Genomic DNA, 19,808 nt, shown 5'->3' with positions numbered 1-19,808 from the left:
TTAGAACAGCTAATGGGACAGCACCCACCAGTGCGGGTCAACCAGGCGCACCCGTTTCAGAATGTTGGTATAGACCTTGCCGGTCCTATCTACCGTTTTTTAAGGCATATATCGTGGTTTATGTATGCCTGGCAACCAAAGCCGCTCATTTGGAGCTGGTCTCCGACCTCACCAGCGAAACATTTATCGCCAGCCTTCGTCGATTCACCGGGCGCAGAGGGAAACCTGCGCACATATACTGCGACAACGCCACAAACTTCGTGGGTGCCAAGCGTGAGCTCGATGAGCTGAGGAAGCTGTTCTTGTCCCAGCAGCATAAACAAAGGGTGACGCAGGAAGTTACGGAAGATGGCATCCAGTTCCATTTCATCCCTCCATGGTCACCTTCATTCGGTGGAATTTGGAAGCCTGCGTCAAATCCGTGAAGAACTTGTTTCGTAAAATCATAGGCAATGCCCACCTCACGGAGTGCGAACTTCAAACTGCACTTATACAGGTGGAGGCGATGCTCAATTCACGCCCGATCACTCCTCTACCGAACGATCCCAACGAAGAACTCGCTCTGACCTCAGGACACTTCCTAATCGGCAGACCGCTGAATATGATGCCCGATCCAGATAAGCAACAGGTTCCAGAGTCCAGTTTGTCCCGATGGAAACGAGTACAAGCTTTCCCAACATTTTTGGTCCCGGTGGCACCAAGATTACCTGGCAACACTGCAAAACCGATACCGCTGGAATCGAGCTCTTGACAACCTCGCCGTAGGATCTATCGTTGTCCTAAAGGAGGAGAACATTCCTCCTCTAAAGTGGCCACTCGGATGCGTTATCAGCATTCACCCTGGCTCTGATGGGCGAGTGCGGGTCGCCACTGTTAGAACGAGTACCGGTACAACGAAACGCGCGATCAACAAGCTCTGCATTCTCCCAGTTGAGGTGGACCCTGCCATCGTGGCGTCGAATTCAACCCCAATCATCCAAGAAACCAAGAAGTCTACAGCTGGAAACCCATCCTCAGCAGTTAGATCAACATCAAATTGAGTCATCCTGAACAACCGGTACATTGCGTTCGATGGCATCACTAAAGCCTCGTCACGTAGGTCGGAGGACCGACCCCGTGACAGAGACTTAACTCTAGTTAAGTATCTCAAATTTATTTTCGTTAAATCCAACACAATCTGGTGACAGATGTTCCACCTTTCCAGAATCAACTAACCATGAACTGCGAATTACCTTGGATGCTGGAAGGAGGGCTTCTCAACCGAGATTCCGTCAATGAAGACATCACCAAATTCCCCCGTCAATGACTGATGAATTTCCCCGAATTTCATTGGCGGCCGGAAAGTTTATTGAATTCCCTTAGTTTTGAACTCATGATCGTTCGCTTAGTTATCAAACGCGCAACTAATGTGGCTATGAACACCCCGTATAAACAAACTGCAGCACGCCAAGCGGCTGCCATAGTAACCGTGTGGACTCCAGAAAGCGTATTAACAACATTGTAACTGTCTATAACTATCTCGCCATACTAGTTCATCCCACCATTCATATATACCCTCTTTAAGGTCAGGCGCAAATTGAGACGCGTATAGCGCGAGTAACTTGGCGCGATATAACGCCTGTTTTTGTGGCTAATGTAAACAGATAGAATGGCGCAAATTGGCCAGATGACGCGAGATGGTGGAGCGCTCGTGAGACACTACTCGCATGAAGCTGTGGCTGAACAGTTTCTCGTGTTGGTCGTGCCGGTTGTGGTGGTTGTGTTGGTGAACAATCGTATAGCGCCGTGAGTTTTGCACTATATGGTTGTACCGATCAGGTGATTGTGTTAGTAAATGAATATATCGCGCAACTCTGTGTGAATCAGACATTGTATGCGAGTGGCACGTTATGGCACCATACTGCGACTCAATATGCGCTCCATCACGCTACGTTTGTGACACGTATGAGTAGCGTTGGAAGCCTCATGTTCGCTTACGAGTGCTATACGCTTCTCAATTTGCGCCTAGCCTAATAGCAACTCTTGAGCTCGGTCTGACAGTTCTGTGCAATTCTGATCTGCTTGATGGTTGGATACGGAAAGAGGCAGAATCAATTTGACCGTACATGGAAATGTCAGTTTATGTTCAGCACACGCACTAACTAGAATCTGTTCAGCCGGTACCACACAAGTTCATAGGAGCATGTCACATGAAAAGGTAATGCAGAGATAAAATGTGTTCACGAGTCCCGGGCAAAATAGCATAGAAATAGCATTGATATCATCAAGATGGATTAATTACATGATTTGAATATATAAATCTTTTATAAATAGTGTGCAAGCATGATGTTTCCAATATTTGTAAGTGTTCAGAAAAGGTCTGAATACGTACCAAAAAATCATCAGATAGTTGATTAAAAGTTAACTCGAATGAGGGGCTTATTGACGCCAATAGAAGATGGACTTTATAAACCATTAAAACGTGTAAAAAATCGTAAAAATCTCCTATAGAACTACTGTAAATAATGAAAAAGACAATTTTATTCATATGTTTGAAGATATTTGAATAGATTTGAATACCTGTTTTGACTTCTAGAAAATTATCTAGTTGTAAGAAGAAGAAACTTGAAACTTGCACAAAGGATGTTTTCAAAAATGTTCAATTAGAGGTGCATGTGTCCAATCGCATTTCATTTGATCCAAGCCGCATTACAGGTCTGTTCAATTAACTAGATGTTCAATTAGAGGCGAATCCCTGTAGTAATATTTCTATTCACCTTGGCTGCATTTACAATCATATCGGAGGAAACTAATACCATGGACAGACATACAACTGTACTAGCGTTGTACGTGTACAGCGTTGTACAGGTACCACGATAGCATGACACACATACTTTGATTGTACATTGTACCGCATGTCAAACTGACAATCAGAAGTTTGACCATTTTTCACCAAATATTTCAATGAAAAGGGTTTTTATTTAGCGTCTGAACTATCAAACACAACAAACAAGTTTACAATTTGAGTTATGACCTCAAGAGAAAGTCAAGGAAAAGAAGGTTTACCAATTGTTTTTATTCAGTTTGTTCATGCTATCCACCACTAACCGTCTATGGCGCTGCGCACAGTACAACTGTAGCCATGTACAGCGGTAAAATAGGTCGGTACAGGTACAGCGATTGTACCGAGTTGCTTGCATGGTTCTAGCGCTGTACATGGTGACAGACATACAATTTTCGAAGTACAACGCTAGTACAGCTGTATGTCTGTCATAAGTATAATGCTTATGACAGACAAACAACTGTACTAGCGTTGTACTCCGAAAATTGTATGTCTGTCACCATGTTCAGCGCTAGAACCAGGCAAGCAACTCGATACAATCGCTGTACCGACTTATTTTTCCGCTGTACATGGCTACAATTGTACTGTGCGCAGCGCCATAGACGGTTAGTGGTGGATAGCATGAAAAAATCGAATCAAAACACTTGGTAAACATACTTTTCATTGACTTTCTCTTGAGTTAAGGCTGATTTAGACGATGCCAGTCAGCGCTCTAGTTGAAGTATCCAGTGAATAGAGAACAGACACTCTGTTCAAGTTAGAGGTCAATTACTTGTTCGATACTGGTAAAAGTAACTTGAACAGAGTGTCTGTTCTCTGTTCACTGGATACTTCAACTAGAACGCTGACTGGCATCGTCTAAATCAGCCTTTAATAACTCTGACTGGAAAATTGCTTGTTGTGTTTGATAGTTTACCCAGCAAACATTAAATCGTATAATTTTGCACGTGCCAAGTCTTACAAGAAATCCGAATAAATCATAATCGCATATAATATCAATCATAGTATGTATCGTGTATATCTGAAATCGCATAAAATGTAAAAACTCGATTTTATATACCATTATCAAATGAAGTCGCAATTCTGTATAATAAACATCAATTTTATTATGTACATTGTCGTAAAATATATTTAATCCGAATCATATGCGTATGCAGTTTGTGTGTCGTATAAGCGTATAATTTAAATCGATTCAGTACTGTAGTAAATCGTGTTGCATGCTGAAGAAAATCATGAAACGGTTAATCATATTAGATCCTAATATCATATTGAAATGTCATACTACATCATATTGAAATGTCAATGAAATTCTGATGCATTCGAAAGTTTTAACCGCTGTTGAATTAAATTTCAGATAGCCGCGCGAGATAGCCGGTGGATGATAATCCAGACGACCGGAGTTCGAACCCACATCGAAGCAGTTTTCACCAAACATCAATCTGTGTCATTTTAAACATTCATATACCACTCCCAACACAATTATTGTTTCTACGAACATAAATACTCATATATAAAAATGGCGATTCGTGAAGTTATAATATACATTTCACGAAAATATTTTGCGCCATTTGTTTTTTTATATGTCTGTAATAAATCGTATATGAGTATGGCAAATGTCGTATTTGGTGCTTTGAAAATTCATGAATATATTCATATTAGATCGCAATTCAATTTCAACATAATCGCTATTATAGCCGGTCAAAGTTGCATATTCATCCAAACAAATTCGGTAATTTTTGCCATGTATGTATATGGCCTCCACTTTTGCATGCATATGCCAGTTAGGCGCATTATATGCCAACCAAATTTTAGGGCATATGATGTTATATATACGCTTGTTATGCGATTTAATGTTTGCTGGGTAGACGCTAAATGAAAACCTTTTTCATTGAAATATGTGGTGAAAATTAGAAAAATTCTGATTGTCAGTTTGACATACGGTACAATGTACAACCAATGTATATCTGTCATGGTACGATAGTACCTGTACAACGCTGTACTCTTACAACGCAAGTACAGCTGTATGTCTGTCCCTGGTATAAAATTCATAACTTACTTTTGAACAAAATTTGATAGTTTATTCAATGTTTATTCTAATTGATATTGTTATATAGCGCATTTCATTAAACTTACTTTGAGGTTTGAACTCTATTTCAATAAATGTGAAAAAGTAATATATTGTGCAACTGCGTAACGAATTATTAAAACGGTATGTAACTGGAAAACCTTCAATTTGTGAAGTGGTTGTTTGATAGATCTAGGTTTATTTATTGCACAATATAGGCCCAAAAAATGAAATACAATGTCACAGTCATACGAATTTTCGAGCCCAAATGAATTTGAAGTAAAAGTCACTTTTCGTTGAATTTATTCTAAATGCTTGTGGATTCTCTGCTTGAAAAAGTTTGGAAAAAGCAAGTGAATGACCCCGAGACAAAAGCCCTACTTTTTTTGACGATATTTTCGGCCAATATTTCTAACTATTGGAAATAATATCTCTCACAAACCCACGTACGCTATCATACTGAAATGTCTATTTCATAATGTCTTCAAAATGTCTTCACAGTAATCAAATGTCTTCAAAATGAAGACATGTCTTCTAACCTGGCATCTCTGCTAGTATATGAAGAACATCATGTGCATCCCTGAATTTCTGTCTCTCCTCTCAAATGTCAATAAATGAAAATCGAAAATAAACAGTAGTGTACCAAAGATTAGGCAATTATTTTGGTGGATTTGTGGCAAAAACCATAGATTATGCTTGGAAATGATCGCTTTTCTTTCCAGAAGACGGTGCACTGTTTAGCCCGCGTACTTGCCCGTATAAAACCAACACCATGGGACAAGGTAAGTCTAATTAGATGAAAAAATGCTCGGAACGATGATTAATCTCTGATTTCACCCATTCAAGGTGCAAACCTTGTTCAGATATTGCCCACAGGAAAATGCAGCAGGAGTGTTCTGCTTAGATTCTAGAGCCCAGGATGCTGTTATTGCGCTTGGACTTTACTTCTTAGAGAGTGGTTATCAGTATGAGAAAGAAATCATACCCTATCTACTGAGACTTTCGAAAGCGCTCCCCAAAGCAGTTTGGATCGATGACGTCAAGCCCAACAAAATCGATAGTTAGTATAATATACATTAGTCGCTATTTTTAATCATTTTTTATATCATTACCCAATGCTTGGAAGTAATTTGATTATTTGTTTTCGCCCATTACAGAAATTCCGGTCGCGGAGAAGTTCAGTTTTTGCCTCAATAGTTTGCTCTCAGATATCGCTTTTGGCTGCCCGGAAAGCCGCGATGAGATCATTCTGAATCAGGTTGAGGTGTTGACCGCGCTTACAAATTTGATTAAGGGAAGTAAAGAGAGCAATACTCTTCCACCGATAATTCTTTGCAAAGCAACAGTTCCGTTGCTATTGGGACTAGGGAGATCAATGGGTCGGTACGCTACAAATGACCCACCTTTGTTGTGTCGTCTATTCCCGAGAGATGAAATTCCCACTCCAAAGTCACAAGAAGTTCAACTGAGCACCGATAACAAATCAAATAACACAATAAGCCAGTTTAGATCAATTATACCTCGATCGATGTCTGGGAGCTTGACGTCTGAACTTGTTGAAGAAAAATCTCCCAAGAGTCACACAAAAAAATTGAATTCTTTCTACTCTGTTCCATACGACCCAACTACATATTTCTTTGCAAAATATGGCTCTAGCTTCAATCAGTTCCCGAATATGCGTTTTTGCGAATCACCCGACCGAAAGAATTGTCTTCAATTTCCAATCAATCATTTACAAACAATTTTCGCATTGGCAAAAAAGCTTCTTACTAAAGAAACATTGGAGCATTTGAATGAACAAGCTGGAGATATATATTCGTTGCATCAAATAAAACCGTACGGATACACAAGCTTCTCCGAGACGATCAATCTGGTTATGGTTACACTGTTGAGAGAAATTCTGCAAAATCAAACAGGTTTGTTACATTTAATTTCTCATTTATTCCGAAAACTATTAAGCTGAATTCTTTGTAGATCTCCCGACACCATTCACCAAGGATGTCCAAGAGTTTGTGAAGCGACTTTTTCTGATCGGGCAAACGGAATTACAGAACAAACAGCATGACAGTGCTGTGGATAGAGCAAACGATGCATTCAATATCGTGAACAAATACAAGATCAACGTAATGGCCAATGCTGCCTGTGTTGACCTACTGGTGTGGGCCATAGGTGACGAAACAGGTCAGTTTCAAATGTTCGAATATGAAAATTTTAAATTATATCGAATTGCTCATAAACACGACATGTAAAGATATTTTACAACTCATATATATTTTCTAAATAATATTACGCAAGTGCCCATACAAATCATTCACTATTCCTGCGTAATTGTAAGGATAGGATGGTACATTATTTCATATGCAGAGATGAAGAAATACAACCGATCGCTCCTCCAGTTCATTCGTAATCACCACACGATTCATGGATTGATACAAGTCACGGCATCATCATTTTATATATCACTACTGTTTCAACACATTTTCGTTTATTAATGCACTGCCCTTCTCCCGAAACGTTTCGTACGTGTTAATTACAGTGGATGACGAGTACACTCTATCTTCATTGCAACAAAGTTTATCTTGTTTGCTGGATCTAGGCGACACATTTTTCGGTTTGCCGCAGTTTTTCCGTGATGAGAATTGTCTTGTGTTACCCGTTGGTTGCGAATTTCGTTTCTTTTTATTTGTCCTTTTCGTCCTGATTTGAAGTTTTACCGTTTTAACCTGTTTAACTCAACAAGCGTGATGGCTTTTCTGCTTCTCACTCGTTTGGTGTTATTTTTCTGTGTTAAAGCATTTTCTCTTTACAGAGGCCGACAAGTTGTGCAGTCGTTTGTACCAGAAACTGAATTCTGTGCTGGGTCACAAAGTGGTTATGGATCACATGCCACTATTGATGGTTTGCTTAGAGGTTAGTTCACCAAGTTACCTGTATATAACACACATATAAGAATGAAACATTTACAGGGTTTAGGTAAATTAGCACAAAAGTTTCCGAACATTGCTGGAACTTCGATCTCATATCTACGGGATTTTCTTGTTGATCCGAGCCCTATTTTGACGAAGCTTCATGCTCAATCTCAAGCACAAAATAAGAAGGACAAGGAAAATGCCCCCTTTAGAATCGTCGGTTTGTATTATTTTTTGTTTTTTTTAATGCAATCTTCTTATAATATTTTTATTCAGTTCAAGGTTCTGATTTCAATACATTGGAGCAACAAACTAATCAAAGGAAAGGTCTCACAAAGTCTGCTTATGAAGCATTCGAAGCGTTGCGAGATGCGGCCATAGATAATCTATCAATTGCTCTCAAGGCAGCACACGCATTGGATCCTTACTGCGTGCCAGCTCTAGTGGCAAATGTATCGAATCGTTTGTTCACCGTTGAAAAGCAAGAGAGTGAATCCAGCCTGGTATCGCTAAACATCATTATTATGTTGGGTCATGTGGCTGTTGCCCTGAAAGATACCCCAAAGACGACTCACAATATTTTACAGTTCTTTATTCAGCGGTTTTGCAAAGTTCCTTCCGAACAAAATGTGTTGATCGTCGATCAGCTAGGGTGTATGATTATTTCCAAATGTGAGCCACAAGTTTTCGAGGAGATAATGAAAATGTTTTCTCGGGTAACTGTACAGGCGGCCTCCCTCGCCTATAATGCGAATCCAGAGCAAAGGTAAGATATGATATCCAAGGTTCTCTTGATAAATTTTAATTTTGTTTATTATTATCCTAATTTCCTCGAAGTGTATAGTGCATTATTCGGGTCACATCCATTCTTACATCAATGTTCTCGAACAACCTTGGCTTTGTGGACTTTTGTCTATTGATTCAACACTACACTTATCGTGCTTTATTCTGTCAGTTTTGAGTATTAGTTATCTGAAATCTTTCTAGAATTTATTCTTCCACGATATAGCACATTTCACGGGCAACTGTTGTCAAAAATCATGTAGGAGTACTATATGGTACTATGTGCAGTCCTCTTTCAATGGTAAATACTATAGAAAGGTCTATGTAGCCACTAGCGTCACAACATTACCTAAAATTTGGGTGGGGGGCAAATGATGGGAAATACGTGCCGTAGGAATAAAGGTGCAGCATTATAGGAATAGGAAATGAAAAGAAAGAGACAAGAAAGGTTTCCCAATGAAGAAATAATCGTCTTGACTAAGTGGCTTCTTTTTTTACAATAATTCATGCTGCTCCTTAATTTATGCAACACAACATTACTCTCATCACTATTGAAACAAACCATCACAGGGTTCAGAAGAGAACCACGATTATTGAGAAAAAACATCATTTCCACCTGCCGTGTGTGGTTGTTCAGCCACGTAAACCTCTTACACAGGCTGAAGAGCCTGTGCTCCGACCAAATTACACCACTTGATGACCACTTCGCATGTACCTTTCGTGTGCTCTATCGTGTATACCCCATACGCAGGCTGCCGAGACGTTACTCCGCCTTGTGTTCCACCAAACACGGTCAACGCGCTGTCTGTTTTACACTTTTACGCTATTAAGAGCTGAGTTTGGATGATGGATCGATAACACGAGGTCCCACTGCTTGTATCAATTGCAGTAGATATTTGATCAAGCAGGGGTATGACCCCAGTGTAAGAGGTAGTGGAGTGTGATAAAGATGGTGTCACTCGTTAGGTTGGCCATACCTATTTTTTTCAAAGGAAGCGTCAAGCAAGGCTTCTTCTCACTGGTGCATACCCCCACGAGAGTAGCTGTGACGGAGTGCGCATTAAGTTGGAGGGCACTCCGTAATCGATGCTCCGCTGGGAATAGAAATCCTGCGAGGGTGACTTTGACGGGGTGCACGCTACGTTGGAGGGCACTTCCTAATCAGTTCACGTCACGACAGGTGAGAAAGCCCGCGAGGGTGGCTGTGATGGGTTACGCATCAAGTTGGAGGGCAATTCCTTATCAGTACACGTCCCGACGGGTGAACAGATATTGACGAGATGGAATGGAAGCGCCGTGGAGAACAACAAAATGCCTGCCTGGCAACGCATGGTCGTGGCCTGGGTGGAGGAACACCGCGAAAATCGTGTCGACAGAACGAGTATCGAGGAGGACGTCAGGAGGCGAAGCACATTATCGTCAGCCTGTGTAAGAGGTGTACACGATAGAGCGCATGGAGGGTGCATGCGAAGCGATCAACGAGTGTTGGAAGCCATTCGCATAGTGGTCGAGAGCCGACAAAGCATCCAAACAGAAGCGTAGAGGATACTGATACTGCGTAGTGATAACAATTGACGTTAAGAACGCGTTCAATAGTGTCAGCTGCTATTGCGTTTCACATAATGAGAGTCCCAGACTATCTTTGTAGAATCTTGAGAAGCTAATTCGAGAACCGGGTGCTTGTGTACGAAACAAACACGGGTCATATGCAGATAAGAACTACCGCGGGAGTTTCGCAGGGCTCTATCGCTTTGAAACGGTATGTGCGATGGCATACTAAATCTGCCTAAAGACGTGGATGACATCGATAACCTTGTGACAAGAGAATGCCCGACACAAGACAGAAATGTTGTAAGTAATCGTAATCGTAGGGAGATGCAACGGCTGAAATCACCATATACCGCGTGAAGTTGTAGGACAATTCCTAATCGGTACTTTAGAACCTCACGAGAGTAGCTGTGACGGAGTGTGTGTTATATTGGAGGACATTGCCTAATCAGCGCTCCGTTGGGAAGAGAAATTCTGCGGTGGTGACCGTGGCAGGGCGCGCGTCGTGTTGCAGGACTCTTCGTAACTGAAACTGAAACTAATTGTTGCCTTGATGAGCGCCGAACCGAAGCTGTTCTGTTCTTGATGCGGGTTTTCTGATTGTCGTGAGCAGCTTTGCAAGCCAACTCGAGCACTCCGACGGCCGAAACTCTATAATCGCTGTTAGGTATACTGGTGCTCCGGCACCAATCCGTTCGGCCTAGTTACCCTTGCCGAGCAATCAGTGAATGCGACCAACAGGGAACTGGAGACTTGCACGGTTCGAGTGAGACTTTGCCTTTCCCTTAACTTGTCCTCCTTTGTTACGTCCACGATGCCGATGCCGTACAACCACACGGGTTTACGGTTTGAAAGAAAATAAGATATTTTTTTGGGGTCCGCGTGTTTTATACTCTAGCGGTACACACTCACAGGATAGAGACAAATCGGCAGACTCAGCCAGAGGGGCGAGTCCAACGAGACGAACGAATGAGCGTTAAAAGGGAGCGATGGCAAAAAAATACATTCATTACGATTTGTTCGCTCGTTGGATTCACATGCAGGCTAAAAAGGGTCCTTTTCAGGATCACAAAATTATCTTCTATCTAAAGAGTTGATTGTTTTGTTATCACTCGATATCCCCATCTTGTTCGGCTAAACCTTGCTGTTTAGCGATTGCATTTGCCACTCGCCACAGCTTTCACAGTTGGAAAATTTCTTCCCATCCAGCTTGTGACATATTTTACAGTAAATTACATTCAATGGCACGTCGCATTACCACCACTCAGTATCGGATTGGAGGTAATTTTAACCTGTAATTGAACATTTGCGATGACAGTGGTACAGTGTCGACCTTCAATGTGGGGTCATAATTTGGACCCCGAACTCTATGTTTACAAAAATGTCCAACTAAATATGTCGCATTACTGGTCCGACCAATTAGCTAAATGTCGAGATAAGTGTAAATTACTGTACTTTCAATCTAGAAGCAATTTAAGAATTGGTGAAAATCAATAAGCTCAGAACAACTGCCAAATTCACATACTCATCATATCCTGGCAAACAAATTATGAAAAAATCAATTTGTGTTTTATTATTATTTTGGATATTGTTTTAGAAAGCATTGAACTGTATTTCCTAAACTCTTTTTTGGAAGGTTTAATGGCCCTGAAAAGCGCCTTGTTTTATGGAATGGTTCAAATTTAGAAAACTTAGTACTCGTGGTTTTGAAAAAAAAAAACCATTTCGAACGCCCTCGATGCCGCCTTGTTCTGGATTTGCCACCAAAGCAGTGTGTATAAAGAACAAACTTTTTTCTTCTGCTACCTGATGCCGTTTTGCGATTGCGTTTGCCACTCGCCACTCGCTGCAACTGCCTGTTGTCTTGATGTCCACCGAACCGAATGTGTTCTGTTCCGAATGCGGGTTTTCTTATCGTCGCGAGCAGCTTTACCAGCTAACCCGATCACTTCGGCGGCCGAAACTATATAACGCCGGCTAGATGGACTGGTGCACTGGTACTAACGCGCTCGGCCTAGCTACCCTTGCGGGGAACTCCAGATCAACACGGTTCGAGCCGGATTTTGCCTTTCCCTTCACTTTTCCTCCTTTACCATGTCCAGACATGGCTGCTTGGGTTGGTTTGTTGATGTGTTGTGATGCGAACCGATGTGGTGTACGGTTTGAACGAGAATGATCGTTACGGCAGCGGAGCGGGGATTTTTAAGCTGACTGGCTGGCTCGAGAATTACGCATGTGTGAGACTGCGACCAATGTTTCGTTAATTTTTTTCTTTTTCCTTTCCAATCGTGGTTCATTCTATTTCGCTGCTGCTCTGGTTGCCCGTTTTGGTCGGTTCGATTTGAGGAGCACAAAATGGACCAATCAAAAATGGGCACATAGTGCATTTTGACAATGCTTGATATTTCACAATTATTCAATTATTTATCTCAAGAAAAATGAAATGTTATTCGTTATGATAGATGCGTAGATATATTTCCTATCAATTGATGCAAAAACCTTTGCGATCTATTGAGAAATGCTCGAGTTATAAGCGTTCCAAATCTTGCATTTTTTCCTACTTGTTCAGTGCCTAGATTTCCATTTCACCCCCTATATCTTCCGGTTAGACGTAGTCCTACGTCAAAAGGGTATAAACAGCGCTAGTACGCGTTGAAGACTGGTGAAGTGCATGAACACCGCCGCCCATCGGCCCTCGAAGAAGTCGCCTTAATGTGGTCCCTGGGGGAATCAGGCTACGAATAAAGAGGATTCCAGCCACGATTTTTGCGTTTAGGTTCCATTTATCGCCAGAAACAATTCAATCTAGGAAACCCCTTTCATACCGTTGAACCTAAATTTCTCATCGATTTACCCCCGTCTCTAAGACAACTCATCTCAGTTCTCATTATAACACAATATGAGATAAGTATGTCGACTACATGTGTCGTCTGCGCCACTTATTTGTGAAATCTGGAAACATAATTTTACATACTAAAATTATTAAACATTTACTATTTAAAACGGTTTACAAATATTTTTTTTCCATATGAGTCGCAGAAGAATAAAGAATGCCTACCACACAGGAGCTCCACTTGATACCATAGGTGCTATAATTATGGGCTGTGCTCAAATTCCTTACAAGCTATCTTCGATGTAAGGCGCATGTTTGAAACTTTCTGGTATTTAGTACACACATCACAGTGACTGACATCTTTACTGTGTTTTGTCAATAACTTTAACTACATTTACAAATACAAGTCATTTTTGTTATTTCATCGGTACCTCGATGTGATGTGACGATCATTACCTAATATACCAGCTGGACTTTAACCTCATATGCACGCAAAACAAGCAAACAAACTGCAAAACACGTTTCCGAAAATCTCCATGTTTCGTGGAGATGTTTCGTGTTTATCCGTTATAACTTCATTACACCATCTTCTAGACTAAATGCATGGTAAACCTGAAATTCTATGGAATGTATTAATTCTTAATTCAATCAGAACCGTTGTGAATATATCTGGAGTCATATTTTCTGTGCAGGGGAACTATTAAACAGATGTAGCCAATCAGATATAAAGATATTTTGTCTTTCGTTCGCTATCAAACACATATATACACACAACAAACTACAATTGCTTTCCCCACTTTGGTTGGCTTAAATTGAAAAGTGTTTACAGGAAATCCTACCACCACGTGTCGGACGCTGTAGTTAACGCTTTGGCCAATATTGCTGCAAACATACAAGGTGAGCTGGAAATGTTAGACCTCCTCGGGAAGCTGCTGGAACTTTTTGTCCAGATTGGGCTGGAAGGAGAACGATCGTATGATAGTACATCTGGGGCACAGAAAGCCAGCTCGAGTGCGGGGAATTTGGGCATGTTGATACCGGTTATTGCGGTATGTAACGAAATAGATGTTTATGATTGATTATGGTCACCTAAAAATATTTTCCAACAGGTTCTAGTCCGGCGTTTACCACCAATCAAAAACCCAAAACAACGGCTGCACAAGCTGTTCAAAGATTTTTGGTTGTACTGTGTTGTGATGGGATTCACAAACGCTCGTTTGTGGCCCTCGGATTGGTATCAAGGTGTACAACATATAGCTGCCAAGTCACCGCTTTTGATATCGCAGACTGCGCACCGTTCAGAAATGCGTGAACTCAACTACACATCAGCCATCCGGTCTGACAGTGTCAGTTTGAATGAACTGAGAAGTCAAATTCTGGTTTTACTCGATCATCCACCAGCGGACATTACGGCTTGCATAAATAAACTGACCTTTGCCCAGTGCACGTACTTGTTGAGTGTGTATTGGTTGGAAATTTTGCGCGTTGAAAACGCATCGGAACCAAGCTTGGAGCCGATACTGAATTATCTTTGCGATAATGCTCTACTGAAGGATAAATATGGTATCTGGCAGTGCATTCGGTGCATCGGAGATCAAGTATTCGAAAAGTTTAGAAGCGTTTTACTAGCCCAAGATGTGGTACGAGAAAAGGTTTTGGAATCCCAAGCGATGCTACTGTTGGTTTATTTCAATCATATTCACAAGCAGATACAGCTAGTCGCGGACCAGTATCTTTCGCAATTAGTGGATAAATTCCCACATCTTTTATGGAATAGAAAAGTTCTATGGTGTATGCTGGATGTTCTACAGTTGCTAGCGTTTTCGCTGACATTGGACCCAAATGAAGAAACACCCACTTTGAGAGTGTCATCGACTCCATATACCCTTCAGCTGATGGATAGTTTACCAGCAAGAGAAAGTCGTGTAAAGGATTTCGCTGATCGCTGTCAAGGGATCGTAAATGAAGCCATGAAATGGGCACCAAAATCTACGAGAAGCCATCTACAAGAGTACCCCAATCAGGTACCGACAACTTCTCTTTCCAATCATAGCGGCTTGGCTCTAGCGGTTGACTCAATCTTACATACATGGGTGACTAACGCTAGCATCCAATCAACATCTAAAAGACCGCATTGTGTCAACAGTGACACCTCGAAATTCGTGTCTGTACTTTGTTTGCGTAGTAAATACGCAGGTGAAATCTCCGGATTGCTATCGGTTTTGGAGGACGAAGAGAAAAAAGGGCTAGTGGATCGATTGGTAAAGGATATATGGAATGCTTGCGCTGAAAAAAGTGATGCTAAACATCGTGGTGCTTTGTGGAGAGCTACCGCTTATTTAATTCTCTGCTCCAGCGCTAATCGAAAACTGCTTCATGCAATTTCTTCATCGCAAGTACAGTTATTTACAGAGTCAGCCATGGAAACCGCGGTGGAATGTTGGCAGTGGATATTGACAGCACGGCAAGATCTCGAATTGTGTTTCATCCAAGAGATGGTAACAGCATGGCAAACTACATTCGATAAACGCATAGGTTTGTTTACCGAGGAAATAGATATCACAAGTCCGCTGGCAGCTTACGAAGGCTGTAGATTGGTCCCAAAACCTATTATAGTCGCTCCTCACTTGATTTGGCTACAGCTACTCTCTGAAATGGTTGACACAGCGAAATACTGCAACAGAGATAAAGTTGAAATGTTCTGCATGTTACTTCATCGTTGTCTACCGTTCAGTCGTGATTTCAAACAAACCAGACACATATCCACCGTCGGATGTCGTTTCAAGTTGCTGCAGTGTGGATTGTCGCTTCTTCAAGGAAATACAATACCCAAATCATTAGCTCGCAATATTTTGAGAGAACGCATCTATGCAAACGCGTTGGACTACTTCTGTGGTCCACAACTTTGCCCCAGTCAATCCAGAGAGGCGCTGTTGGAGGACATTGCAATACTTCTCAAATTCTGGCAAACCATGAGAAGTGAGAAGAAACATTTGGTAGCCTCCGAAGTGAGCGACTATGATTTGAACCATCCGTCTCAAAACTTATCGGTCAACAAATCGTCGCTGGATACGACTTCCCTTGCCGGGAGTGAAGTTGCACGTTCTACCAGTAGCGGTAATGCCGGGTGGTACAACACCATCCCCCATTCGACATCTACTCTATCGAAGAGGTCCAACCGTATCAAAAGACCCCCTTTCCAAAAAGATGCGTATGATAAAGATTACATGAAAAAGAGAAACCTTATCCTGGAGCTGTTGGCGGTAGAAATTGAATTTATGATTATTTGGGCTAACCCGCTGTCAACGCCCGAGATGCAGATTGCGGGAGAAGAATCAGTTGCCGAATGGCGAGCTCGTCCGGTTAAGCTCCATGTCTGGCGTGACTATACTCGGCTGGCTTGGTCTTACAATCCCGCGCTCGCAATTTTCCTACCACAACGAATACGAAATGCCGAAACAATCGAAGACGAAGTTACACGTTTGGTTTGCTCCGACTCGCTAGCTGCAATTCATATTCCGGAAGCACTGAAATATCTTGTAACCACCCGAACTCTGCTCAACGAATCCCCGGAACTGGTCTACATGCTTACGTGGGCGCGGGTCAGTCCAATACAGGCATTATCGTATTTTTCACGTCAGTATCCCACACATCCACTGACTGCGCAGTATGCAGTTAAAACTCTCAATTCATATCCAGCTGAGTCTGTTCTTCCGTACATTCCACAGTTGGTTCAGGCCTTAAGGCATGATACGGTAAGCGATCATCTATGTAACCCCGCAGATGTACATAATAATTTGTCTATTTTCAAGATGGGATATGTAACCGAGTTCATCAAGCACATTTCCAAACGATCGCAAATTGTAGCTCATCAGCTCATTTGGAATATGCAGACTAATATGTATATTGATGAAGAAATGAACCACAAGGATCGTAAGTTGAGATTATTTGATATTAATGTAGTTCTTTCGAAACACTTACAACTTACAGCAATACTTTACGATGCACTCGAATCATTGTCACAAAATATCATCTCTTCGCTGTCCGGACCCGCAAAACGATTCTATGAGCGCGAATTTGACTTCTTCGGCAAAATTACAGGTACTTTAATATATCAGCCATTCAATGCCAAACCAATATAGTGGTTCTCAGATTTTCGTGCAAAACTGGATGTTTTATTCCATCGCCAGTCTTCAGAAAACATACGCAGCGCTGCGCTTGAGTTTCATTTTCATCAGCGCGCGTTCAAAGCAAACACGTATTCTCTCTTAGTGCGAAGTGCAAAATTCATAAACACGGCAGCGCAAAATGTACCCGGCGCAAAATTCAGATACTAAACATCTCTTCTCACTTGTGTGAGGCGAGCCTCATTCCATACGCACACACACATACACATCAAATCCTAGCGCCCGCTTTGTCTTCGCTCGTTCTAAGCAAAGCATAAAAACAACAGTGCGTCTCCATACGAACCGTATACGTTTGTGTGAAAAAAAATATCTCAACGCAAAATAAAAAAAAAAAATAACGCAAACTTCTGCATAACTCGAGAACTAATAGAGCATACCGGCTGAACTGTATCTTAAGAGGGGTCTACTTTTAAAACCTTGCATTCCAAGTGTAACGCTCTCGATTTCGAAACTTCGAACTTGTACCCCGGTGCAGAAATGAAAGACGTAGTCCTAGGTCAGAACGAAATTTATTTCTTGCAATAGATCCACTGAAGCAGAAGAGACTAGTGCAATGGCTTCAATATGATGTGTCGATCATCTAAATAGGTCCAGAAATTCAAAAGTTATGAATTTATGAAAAAAAAACTTTTTTGGAAAAGAGGAAAATGTTGATTTTCTCGGACCACCCTAAAATGGAAATTGACACAATAATGAACAAATAAAAAATATCTATCTAATATTGTGCTACCATTGTGCGATAAGGAGCAAAACTAACAATTTTCACGAAAATCTGAGTGTTTGGCATAGAATGGGTGATATACTTTAGCAAGGAGCATACTAATAGTTATATCAATTGCAGCTGTTAGTGGAGAAATTCGCTCTTTCCCAAAAGGACAGGCAAGAAAGAAGGCGTGCTTGGATGCGCTCAGCCGAATCAAAGTACAAGCTGGATGCTATTTACCTTCAAATCCCGAAGCCATGGTTCTGGATATTGATTATAGTAGCGGAACTCCGATGCAAAGCGCGGCTAAGGCTCCATATCTGGCACGCTTCCGGGTACATCGTTGTGGCATCAATGAACTAGAAACGATGGCAATGGAAGTATCCAACAACCCGGAATCACACCTGGATGGGCCTAAGCTAAACTCTATGGGGCCGGAAACATGGCAAGCAGCTATTTTCAAAGTCGGTGACGATGTACGACAAGACATGTTGGCGTTACAGGTCATTTCAATATTCAAGAATATTTTCCAACAAGTTGGTCTCGAACTGTTTCTGTTTCCATATCGTGTTGTTGCCACTGCACCGGGTGTAAGTACTTATCCGCATTCTCGAACCTGCTTAATATTTATTTTGTATTTTGTTTCACAGTGTGGAGTTATTGAGTGTGTACCTAATGCAAAATCGCGTGATCAGCTTGGAAGACAAACAGATTCTGGTCTGTACGAATATTTCTTACATCAATATGGTGATGAAACTTCCAAGGAGTTCCAAGTAGCTCGTAGCAACTTCGTTAAATCGATGGCCGCTTACTCAGTGATTGGATATTTGCTGCAAATTAAGGATCGTCATAATGGCAATATAATGATTGATAAGGATGGACATATAATACATATTGGTAAGGATTCAAGTATTTTTCCCTCTTCTTTTTATAAATTTCGGACGAATCCATTTCACAGATTTTGGTTTCATGTTCGAGTCGTCCCCTGGAGGAAATATCGGGTTTGAACCGGATTTGAAATTGACCGACGAAATGGTAATGGTAATGGGTGGTAAAATGGAAGCTGCCCCATTCAAATGGTTCTGTGATTTGTGTGTGCAATCGTTCCTTGCGATTCGTCCCTATCAGGACGCCATCGTGACGCTGGTTTCGCTTATGCTGGATACAGGGTTGCCTTGTTTCCGTGGTCAAACTATAACCCTGCTGAAGCAAAGGTTTGTTCCGACCAAGAATAATAAGGAAGCTGCAGCCCATATGCTTGGTGTTATTAGAAATTCGTATCAGAACTTCCGTACTAGAACGTACGATATGATACAGTATTATCAGAACCAGATCCCGTATTAATGTGTTACATAATCATGGGGGAATATCCGGAATCATGATTGTTGCTTAAATAAATGTTCCAGAGAAAGGGTTTTAGCAGTTGATGGGCGAACGGACATCCGGTTATAGAATGAGGGTTAATTCTTCGTGATAATAGTTTCAGCGTTGATGGAATAAATCTATTCGTAGTGGTATATATGTGATCATAGTTGTAATCAAGCTTACTTTTTTGTTGAACATTTGTTACCTGTAACACAAATAAATCCAGTGTTTGTTGGAACCGTTTATCACAGTCTCCTAGAGAAATCCCAAATTGCTGCGAAAACTTTCAATTACTCCATTAAAATGTTTGGTGTTGTACACTACTGACAATGTTGTTTTTTCTTCCTTCATAGTTTTGTCACTTTAACAGAAATTTAACTTAGCTAGAAACGCAAGGTCCATTTAACTATCAATAGCAGAACCGCAAATGTGTTCATCGTAGTGATGTTGATACGACAGAAGTATGTGTCTGTTATTTTCGTCTCGGTGTCGAATTCACGAATTCTTGTAATCTACTGAAATTTGATATATTAGGTTAGGAAAAGAGAAATTAATTATTTTTACGTAAACTTCCAGCCTTAATTTCTTATGTTT

At 41.2% G+C, this 19,808-nt stretch overlaps 1 protein-coding gene across 4 annotated transcripts; it reads left to right on the top strand.

The window, feature by feature from the left end:
• Window positions 1–5,491: 5,491 nt before the first annotated feature.
• On the top strand, window positions 5,492–19,452 carry LOC129767962 (phosphatidylinositol 4-kinase alpha). 4 transcript variants are annotated; one of them, XM_055769283.1, is made up of 15 exons: window positions 5,492–5,668; window positions 5,733–5,946; window positions 6,044–6,802; window positions 6,861–7,067; window positions 7,696–7,796; window positions 7,853–8,015; window positions 8,072–8,561; window positions 13,166–13,261; window positions 13,789–14,008; window positions 14,069–16,714; window positions 16,772–16,892; window positions 16,950–17,060; window positions 17,988–18,439; window positions 18,500–18,746; window positions 18,808–19,452. In XM_055769283.1, the coding sequence occupies exons 1-15, from the start codon at window positions 5,579–5,581 to the stop codon at window positions 19,191–19,193; spliced, it is 6,303 nt and encodes a 2,100-aa protein (XP_055625258.1). In that variant the 5' UTR covers window positions 5,492–5,578; the 3' UTR covers window positions 19,194–19,452. The 4 variants fall into 4 exon arrangements, with proteins under 4 accessions (XP_055625258.1, XP_055625261.1, XP_055625260.1 ...); XM_055769286.1 differs by lacking the exon at window positions 13,166–13,261 and adding an exon at window positions 7,423–7,482; XM_055769285.1 differs by lacking the exon at window positions 13,166–13,261.
• Window positions 19,453–19,808: the final 356 nt, after the last annotated feature.

Source organism: Toxorhynchites rutilus, chromosome 2, assembly GCF_029784135.1.
Source record: "Toxorhynchites rutilus septentrionalis strain SRP chromosome 2, ASM2978413v1, whole genome shotgun sequence".
In the NCBI taxonomy this organism is placed as follows: domain Eukaryota; kingdom Metazoa; phylum Arthropoda; class Insecta; order Diptera; family Culicidae; genus Toxorhynchites; species Toxorhynchites rutilus.
This window is presented reverse-complemented; position numbering and strand designations above follow the sequence as displayed.